The sequence below is a fragment of the Nematolebias whitei genome, chromosome 7 (genome assembly GCF_014905685.2).
Source record: "Nematolebias whitei isolate Nwh7 chromosome 7, NemWhi1, whole genome shotgun sequence".
Lineage (NCBI taxonomy): Eukaryota > Metazoa > Chordata > Actinopteri > Cyprinodontiformes > Rivulidae > Nematolebias > Nematolebias whitei.
This window is the reverse complement of record NC_056504.1, coordinates 8472801-8483547: the sequence shown is the minus strand read 5'-3', so window position 1 is coordinate 8483547 and position 10747 is coordinate 8472801. Positions and strand designations below refer to the sequence as shown.

Sequence of the window (10747 nt, the reverse complement as noted above, 5' to 3'; positions counted from 1 at the left end):
ACACACACACACACACACACACACACACACACACACACACACACACAAATATTTCATTACACACATTTGAGTAGATGTAATAAATTACCTTTAATTCCTGTTTAAATGCAATTCATCCTGCCATACCTGCATTGTCTTCAGACTTTGCCAACAAATTAAAAGTTGAAGCTTAATCATTAAATGATTATCTGTGTGTTGGATTTATTTATAAATCACATTTAAATACTGCTTGCACCAATTAAATAAAATAAAAAGAAACACACACGTTCTCCATCACTGTCAATAATCAGCAAACAAGCAGCAGCTTCAGCTACAGGGAGAGTGACGTTACGTTTTCTCACTTGGAAACAGAACAAATGTTGAATATTGTAGAGACTCACCTGCAACACACAAGTTGGGAGTGAGATGAATTGTATCAGCTGTTCAGCTCTTTCATCCTCCTCGTGACTCCGACATGTTTACATTTCATCTCCGTGGTTCTCCCGTGTCGTCACTTTTTCAAAGCTGCATGTTGCACAGTTTTTATCTTTATGAAGAGCTCCCACACTTTAGAGGACTTGGGTCGAACAGTTTTCGCTGTGTCGTCATTTGTAAAATGTATTTAATTTCATTTGAAAACAGCCTCTGCTCTGCTTCCACCTCCCTCCTCGCTCTGTTCAACTCGCGCTGCAGAGTTTATTTTTTTATTTTTTACTTTATTCAGTCAGTCAGCATTGACAATGAACTGCAGGTGAACAAAACGGCTCCGCAGCGCCGCGAAAGATGCTTAATCGCGCGACACAACGAATCGATAATGAAATTCGTTGCCAACGCTTTTAATCATCGATTTTATCAATTCGTTGTTGCAGCCCTAGAGTTTAGTTTTGTAACTACTTTGCAACAAACCATCTTTTGTTTTACACTTTTTGTTCAAGATTATCTATCTTTTCAGAGCCTACAGTTATTAAAATAAAATTTAAATTATTTGCATCCTCCTTTCAACCCATAATGATTTTGTTGGCATTTTGGTGCTTGTATTTCAGGTAATGATGACAAAGATAAATAATAATGTAAATATTTTCCTCTTATTATTATTTTTACTGTATTTTTAAGGCTAATTGTCACAGACGTGAAGCAAACCCTATTCTTCCTGGCTGTGTAACATGAGATATTGTAGGTTGTATATTATGCAATGCACCCCATGAAAGATTAAATATAAACTTATTATACTAACAGTGTCCCTTTAATCAGAAATCATGAGTTGTACAAATAAAAAGGTTTCGCGCAGAATGATTTTGAATGTAAAATATATTAAAAAAATGTACAATAGACCTGTTTAACTGTATAAAAGCCCTACATGGAAAAACACAAAATGAAGATTAAAGCTTTTGCCACAGATTGTCACTGATAGAAGCTCCTGATCCTTCCAAACTTTAGTGAGTTATCCAACTTCAAGTTTTTCTCTGTTGAACAGCTATCAGCAATGAGACAATCACATGTGCGCACCTTATCTTGTTCCTGCCTGTCACCTGTTTTAATGAAACACTGCCCTTATCCTCTCCAGTCTTTCGCTTCTTCTGTCCCCACAGAGTGTGGTTGGTGCGAATATCAGTCTGGTGAACTGAGCACAAATTTCTATCCTACAATTACATCTAATTTTAGATTTTTATGATAAATTGTATGTAAATGGACAGTACTTACTGTATATAGCACCTTTTTATCTTATCAAGATACTCAAAGTGCTTTACACTACAATCTGTGTCCTCATTTGCCCATTCATACAGCTCTCTACTTTAAACAAAGCTAACTGAACAAGTCATTCTAAGGAGACTAATCAGAGCTTTATCACATCCATACACTGATCAGACACACATCGGAGACAATGATGGGTTCAGTGTCTTGTCCAGGGACACTTTGGCATGTGACTGGTGGAGTTGGACCCCAACTCTTGCAATGGAGGATGACTGCTCTAACCACTCAGCCACAGCCGCCCCAATTTTTATCCAGATAGAAGCTTGTAGTGCTTTAACGTTATTCTTATCTGAGATAGAGCTGTGCTTCTGTGAAGTTGAGATAAAATTTAGAGTTTGGAGGTGTCTTTACATTTAAGTATGTGAGCTTGGGTTTGTGCCATAATTTAGCAAAAGTAGATGAAGTTATGGTTTTGATTTCCAAAATTACCTTGCTACTAAATTATGTCAGTCGTCAGACACTTTTTATGGTTTATAAACTTATTCAGGGGATTTAAATTTATGCGAGTGGTGTATATGAGATTTCTGCCATATGCAATATGAATGTTATAGCATTCATTTTAATAAAAATTCACAAAGCCTCTTACGATACAGGATGCATGTTTCGGTGTTTCTTTTGATCTTACCCCAACCATGACATCTTTGATCCTCTCCTTTCTTCCTCTCCATTCAGCCTATTATTAAAAAGCAAAGTACAATGCCTCTGCTTCCGCTTTAAAGCGTCCAAAATCCTCGTCATCATACATTAATAAGCACTGCGACGCGAACGCACAAACAATGCCATCTCAGACATGGAGAATAATAAAATGCTACGCCTCTTCAATCTTTTCTCTTGCTCCTTATTGCTTTATTCCCTCGTGTTATGCATCGGAACAAGTCAGAGCTTGAGTTTTCTTTATAAAAACCACACACTACCAAGGTGTGACGGAAAACAATGAGAAACTAACGCTATCAGCCTAATCTTTCTCTCACCACTCCGCACGCATCTTTCACAACACATCACTGGCAGAAAGCAATTTGAGTGTTGTTTTGCTTCTTTTCCTCTGCGAAAGTTAGCTTTCAAACTAGCTGGGGCGACTAATGTTTTCTAATAGGAGCTCACCTTTAATTTCACTCAAACGAGGCAGTTGCTGCAGATTAGCAGAGGCAATTTTCTGCTTCAGATTCCATTATTAAAACACTCCTGCTATCAGAAAGTTTCTCGTGTTAAATAGGAAGAAAAAAGAATTATTGTTTTTTACCCCTTTGAGTTTGGATTAATACCCTGACACTATTGTTGCTCTTATCTTTCATTTTACCGAGTAATTCAGAATCTACCGCGGAAATGTAACGTCAAACATCAACCATTCATATGATTTTAATCATCAAAACTTCTAGCAGTAGATTTTTATACAACACTATCTCTATTTTTATTACAATGGTATACACAGTGATGTAATAACAAAAACATCAGGCTCCTTTTAACCTTAACAATGCAAAATATATCAGTGCTTTGAGCTTGTTAGACATGTTTTAAGTTATGTTGGTACATTTTTATTCATGTTAAACATGTGTATTATGCAGTCAGACCCTGAAAAGGCCTTTTTAATTGTCCCAACTACATGACTAATGAGCAAACACTGACAAACATTTAGCTAAGAGTTATTTGCTCCTGTGTTGCACTGCACCTTATAATGAAGGAGAGGTAAAAAGTAGATTGTGATGGTTGCCATGGGCTACTGTTCGTCCATAAAAGCTGCAAGGGTTATTCATCATTTAATACATCATTGTCACATTCTCTCTTTTTCTCTCTCAGGTTGCATTCATTTCTGTCTTCATGAATATTCTCCCCGTCAGTGATTTGTTTAATCCTGTCGCTTTACCCTCCACTGCACATGCAAGCACACACAACAACACGCTAGGATATACCAGTGCAGTGTGTCCACACAATAGACACCAGTGTAGAGACATTTCTCCAACAGTCTTGAATGCAGGCGTAGTTGAACTCGTGCGAACACACACACACACACACACACACACACATTTGTTGTGTGTTTGTCAGTGAAGGCAGGAACTTTTAAGCTCATTCATATGTGAAGAAGGCATGATTCTGTAATTGCTTTCTGGTATGGCAGGAAGACAGCTCTGAGTGTTGGGTGCATGCAAGCATACAGGCTTATGATTGTGTGTGTGTGTGTGTGTGCGTGCGTGCGTGTGTGTGCGCATGAGAGAAAGAAAACAAGAGACAGAGAGAGAGAGAATTTCAAGTGGTCATCATCTAGTCTTTATTTTAACAAGATGAAACATGTGCCTCCTTATCAAATTAAACACTGATTTATCCTCTCCTGATTGCTTGCTCTCTGTATGGAGCCTTCAAAATCTTGCACAGCTTCTATGTTCACTATCCCGTTGAAAAAGCTGTGTCAGCTAACAGAGTAGTTGTGTTTCCATCTATGCATATTTTGAAGGTTGATGGAAAAATCAGAATAGTAAAAAAACAAACAAAAAAAACAATAAAAGACTCACCTCTACTAAAAGTATAAATAAAACTGGTTGTTGATTGGTGGCTTTCAGCTAGGGCTGGGAGATGTATCGAATACACTCGATGTATCTCAAGATTTTCCATTTACGATGGTTAAAATGGCTCTATCGCAACCATCACGAGTACTATTAGACTTGAAAAATCCGTGTACACTAGTTATTTTTCTCCCGTCTGTGCCGCCAACTGCACGCGGCCCCTCCTTCTCCCTCACTGAATAATCCCTCACCTGTGTGCGCTTCCTGCTTCTCCAGGTGGGGCGGAGTTAACATAACAAGTAAACTCAGGATATATGAAGAGCAGCTTCGCTACGGAGCAAAAAGGAAAACAGTGGCTGTTATTTGGAGATGGTTTGGATTTAAATTGTCAGATGATCAACAGAAAAATGTTTTCTGTAGACAATGGCAAAAACAAGTCCCGATAAAAGGTTGGTACTACAAATCTTTTTCACCATTTAAAACAGCGCTATAATGCCCCTTTTGCACTGCCCCTAATCAGCCCCAACTCTGCTCAGCCCTGCACACCCCTACTCAGCCTGGCTCAGCTCAGCCTGGCTCAGCTCAGCCAGGATTTGCACCTGCACTTTAGGACCATTCTGGAGGCGTGTCCAGAATCCAAGTCCTGCTAATGAGAGCAGTCTGCTCCTCAGATAAATAATATAAAATTATTATTTTTATATATGAATATTTCTGTTCAGTGCCCTGAGACAACTTCTGTTGTGACTTGGCGCTGTATAAATAAACTGAACTGAATTAAATCTGATGAACCAGATTCTGCAAAAACATTTATATTTAAATCTAAAACAGTTAAGTCTGGTCCTCTGGACATTCAAAAAAACAAAGCAAACAACAACATAAATAGCTATTTATAAAAGACTGAGCTGAATACAGCACCTCAGACTGAAGAAGTCTTTCGGATGAAAGAAGAAACATTTCTACATTTTTGTTTTTGTTTGTTTGTTTGTTTTTTGAACGTCCAGAGGACCAGACTTAACTTTTTTAGATTTTTCTACCTGGATTATTGAGCATGCATCAGGATATCTATATTTAAAATTCTATATTTTTCTTCATCGTTTGATGTATTTGCGCTCATTGTGGTTTTGTTTCTTGTATACAGATTATTTTTTCTTGTATACAGATTATTTTTAGCTTTGAATTAAAGTTTAGCTTTGATTTAAAGCTTTAATTTAAAGTGTAATGCTTGTTTTGTGATTTGTACATCTGTGGGTTAGAATAATGTTGAACCAAAGGCTGTGTCTCTTCTTTAAACATGTTGGAGGGAAATATTCCTGAGAGATCCAATAATTTTGTGTCTTTTTATGATTTTTCAGTTGAATTAACTTTAATTAACTGATTATTTAATAAAATCAAAGGGAAAACAGGATTTCATGATAAAGCCGGCACCGTTTATTTATTTTTAATCTTCACTGATAAAAATCTTATTTTTTATACATAAAATGTTTTAAAAAAAAAACGTTTCCACCCTCCGTCCCTCCATCCCGGTGATCCCGCCTGCCAGGACTCGAATCCGGCCTTTGTGAGCAGGCGAGGCCGGTGCTCGGGGTTCGGCCTCGTGGGCTTCAATGGCTCGGCAGCTCGTATGATTCTCCGCGGTGACACCGCTCGCTTGAATTTTATCGTCGGTCAACAAACACAAAAAACGCCTGGACTTTAGAATTAAACATGGCGTTGTCATTATTGTTTTTAAAATCTTAAAAATAGTTCCAGCCGCTGCTCCGCATCCAGCGAAATTGCAAATGGCGGCTCAGTGAAAAGTTTCTGAGATCCAGTGACTCCTCCCCCTGACCAATCAGAGTTCTGCATTCACGTTTTCGTCCGGACTCAGCTTGACTGAGCTCGCTCGGTCCCACCAGAGAAGCAGGAACGAAAAGAGGTCCTGAATCAGCCTCAAATCAGCTAAATATACTAGCTAAAGTGCTGGTGCAAAAGGGTTCTTTCTGTGTCGGGCTGCCCAGAATTAGGGCTGATTAGGGGCGGTGCAAAAGGGGCATAAGTTAAGTTGTAAGCTGCAGCTCCGACTGTGTTTTCAGCCTCCTTCCCTGAAACAAACCACGGGTCAAAACTCATTTAGCCACACTGTGCCTGATGAGAGGAACAGTGAGAGGTAGCGCCACATTAATAAAGCAGCAGCTTATCATATCAAAGACACGGCGCTTAGCGGCTAACTAAAATTAGCGGTCTTGTTAGCGGCTAACTAAAATTAGCGGTCTTGTTAGCAGCTAAGGACCGTGTCTTTAGCGATATAATAAGCCACTGCTTATGATGACCCCCCCCCCCCCCCACACACACACACACACACCAAGATAATCAGTTCATTGGCACATTTATAAACTGGGTTTAGAGTATGCCTTATGATGCAATCATGGGCTTCTTTAGAAATCATTGAAAAACTAACGACTCCTGACTGCATTACTGTACTTCTGTACTTTATATTTTTTATCGTCACGCATTTGTAAAAAATCAATCGACTTTAAGAAGTTTTTTTTAAACATTTTTTTTCTCTCAGATGATGCAATTTCTAGCCTAAACACGAACTGAATAGGTTTATTGAGATGAAAACCGAGATATTCAGTGTCACTCACGGTGACTAGCAATTTTCTTGCATTAAAATAATTCAATATTTATTTTATTATAAGTGCTTGTTTAAAATATTGACATACGCATACTGATTATTGAAAAGCATTAAAAAAAAACTGTAGCGTCAGTATAACGTTACAGAAAATTGTAATCTGTTGTGTTTCCGAGTGTGTTGAGTATTTGTCCATATACTAACTAGCGTCTTTAGTTATGAGTTGTGTTACAACAGAAGAGTAAATTACCCCGAACAGCAGAGCATTCAAGGATTTCCTCCTTGTAGGATTAGTATTCTCTACCTCTGTGTGAGAGTGTATGTGTGTTAGTGTGTCTGTTGTGTTTGTAGGTGTAGTTAAATCTGTGTGCTTGTCAGCACACATGTACTGTATGTTGGAGTTAGACTACAGAACAAAGTATGACATTGATTCGTAAGCTGCTTTGTTGATGCATAATTCACCTCTGTCTACAGACAGAACACTTTTGAAGTGATCTTTGGTTGTTTAACTGCAGCTGAAAAAAATTATGCAAAGTTTCAATCAAATTTCTTTATTTTTACATTTTATTTTTTCTGTAAAGGAATATTTTGACAAGTGTCAGAAGTCGTTAGTGGTTCTTTTAATGGTTTCAAACCAGACCAATGATAGCACTTTTGTATTTTTCTCATTTTGATTGTAATTGAAGTTTCCTTAGCCATAATTAATAACTTCTAATTAAAGAATATTTCATTTATTTGATAAAACAAATGCTTTCTGTGTCGTGTTTCTATTACTGTATGAAACTCAAACTATAAATCTGCACTGTAATGAAGGCAGCTTTGTTTAACGTGTTGCTGGTTGACATATTTTGTTATTAACTTTTTGATACTTTTACTAGACATTACTAGAAGAAAAACGACAACAACAACCAACTGACACAGTGTTGTTATAACTTCTACAACTCTGTCTTTGTGATTCTACTCTTTGCTTCTTAATCCCAAAAAACAAAAATGGTCTAAAAACAAACTCGAGGAGTTTATGAAATGTTTCAGATGATGCCCAAAAGATGTGATTTTGTTTAAGGAAACCAGTTATTTTTAGATCACAAAGAGAAATTCAAAATTGAAGCAGTATTAACACAATACACCTTTACACGTTAATATAATGCTTTAACTGTTAGACTTTACTTCAGTTGCTTTTTATGTGTCCCATCCCAATATATACTGCTATAAAAGGGGTAAATGTTAGTGGTGTCCCTATAATTATTTTTTTCTGACCAAGTACAAGTACTTCAGTTTGGGTACTTGATGCAGATACTGAGTACTGATACAGAGAAGTTAATGACTTAGTACTTAAACATCTTGTAATGACTTTAGAAACACATTTCTTTTATTAAGAACACAGCAAACAGTTTGCTTTTTCAACATGCCTGTGTTTATCCTAAAATATTTCCAAACTATGGAAATTTTTTTTGTTTTGTTTGATAAAAATGACCACTAGTCATAATTTTTTTTCATTGAAATTGTGTGAACAATTTAGCTGTTACACTTTCTCAGCTGTACACGATAAACATACAATTAAGCATCCTTACACTAATGTATTTTGTGCAGTATATTAACCGGACAAAGCCGTGTGTTTTTGACCAAATGTAATCATTTACCACCTGGAGGCAGGTAATAATGTTTATGTGGGGTTTTGTCTGTTTGTCTGTCATGTTTGGATAGCTCATGAACCACTGGACAGATTTTAATGGAACTCGCAGAAAGAAATTATTAGATAGACATCTACAACTAATTAACTTTTCAAGTCAACCCAATTCAAGATGGCCACTACAGCTGATGGCCATAAACAAACACAAAAATGATTATAACTTGGTAAACAAAGTAACATAGAAAACAGCTAGGTTGTAGGGTGGTGTAGAAAAACAAGAACATGTCTGCATTGGTATTTTTGATGATTGATGTGAGTAGTAGAGTTTTCATCTTCATTGCTTATTCCTGCTACACATTGGGTACATCTTGGCTGACAACTTTGGCTTTGACTGTTCGAGCCAACCCTGTTTGTTAGCAAACCTCTAACTGCCCTCTGGGCACATTTTAAAGAAATTCGGAGAGTAATCATTGGGTGTGCATCAACAACTGATTAACCTTTGGAGTCTACCCAATTAAAGATGGTCACCCCAGAGCATTTAACTTCGAAAACACAAAAGGGACTATAGCTCAGTCAGTTTTCTAACCATTGAGATAAATATTGGAGTCACTGTAACAAAGTTACTGCCAACACATACTCCAAGGGGCGCTAATAGATCGTAATCTTGCTATATCACACAAAATTGTACATAATGCACAGTTGGAGAGAGGAAAGCTCTGCAGAGGGTGGTGAAGGCTACACAGAAGACTGTCGGAGTCAGCCTCTCCACCATCACAGACATCTAGACCTCCAGATGCAGGAAGAGGGCCAGCTGCATCATGAAGGACCCCACTCACCCAACACACACTTTTTGCCCCGCTCCCCTCAGGAAGGAGGTTAAGGAGCATTAAGTATAGAACCACTAGACTGAGGAACAGCTTCTACCCTGAAGCTGTTAGACTCATGGATCTCTAACCAGAAAAATCACTGTAATGACTCTTCAGTTGGAGATTTGACACTTTACCAATCTTATCGTATCTTGTCTTTAATTGTGCTGCTGATTATCCATGCAGCTGATTTCTTACCCATAAGCTGCTGAATTCATACCCATCTGCTCATAACAGACTCATGTTCAGGCTGCTGTTTAATACACTGTATTATATTATATTATTATTGTTTACTATGTATCTTAGATCCTTGTATACTGGGTTTTTTTGTACTTTATATTTTTGCTATTTTAGGTGTAAATGGGACCTTGTGTACACAATTCCGTTCCACCTCATGTACCACATGTGATGCGAATGGCCATTGCTCTGTCATTTCTCAACACAAGATAATTTTAGTTTAAAAAGTTTGGCATAAAAGATGGCATGGCCTTTGATTTTGCTACGTGCTTGATTTTAATACATAGTCACATTTTTATGCTTTTTGAAAGACTAAAATAGATTTTAGTATTTATCAACTAATTGCAGGGAACATTGTTGGGCAATGTATTGTTCCCATTAATGTTAGAATAAAGTAACTGATACAACACAGAAACATAAAAAATAAAAAAAAAGTCAAGCAGATGAACCACAGTTTAAGTAAAATCAGCCCATTGTTGAAAATATCCGTTTTGATGAAACCTCATGCTGTAACTAAAAACGTTACTGCCACTGACCCTTCTCTTTACGCTCTGCTTCCAGGGCCCGACCAACTACACCTGTGTGTGGTGAGCTCCAGGTTAAGGTGCTTCAATGTTACAAAGAAAACCCTCAGCAGACCCTGCACTGTTCCAGCCTGGCCAGACAGTACATGACCTGTGTTCAGCTAGCAAAGAAGGTAAGGCTGCAGTCTCTGCGTGGGTGTGAAAATATAAGAACAGACGTGAATTAGTCAAATCTTTTTTTTTTTTAATTCTTACTGATTTTGACAGTAAAACAAAACAGGAAAAAGAAAAAAACAACCCTTTGAGTTCTTAAAGGAAATAAATGAAGAAAATCATAATTTGCTTACACAGACGCCTCATCAGACAATAAATTAACAACACTTTCTGATAGGAGGCTGTCACACATAACCTTAAAATGCTTTCTACTCTGCTGATGCTTTAGTAAATAGTTTTCCAACCTGACATTTCTTTACAAAGGTGCTTACAATATTTACCTTATTTCTGAACTAATTAATACATTTAAACTGTGCACTATTAATGTAGCAATATTCACTGATGTGACTTCAAAATGGTAAAAAGATCAAAACAACAAATAAAGAATTTAGCATTTCCATATAAAAGCAAATGTTTTTTTAAGTGTGTCTTTATATTGT

The 10747-nt window shown here is 37.3% G+C and overlaps 1 protein-coding gene across 2 annotated transcripts in view; it reads left to right on the top strand.

Moving 5' to 3' along the window:
* The window catches only part of LOC119412237 (MICOS complex subunit mic25a), an 83720-nt gene that overhangs the window by 47344 nt on the left and 25629 nt on the right, over positions 1–10747 (top strand). For both annotated transcript variants that reach the window (XM_037679220.1, XM_037679219.1), the window contains one exon: positions 10132–10267. In XM_037679220.1, the coding sequence (XP_037535148.1) occupies positions 10132–10267 (136 nt within the window). The remainder of the gene's footprint in view (positions 1–10131; positions 10268–10747) is intronic.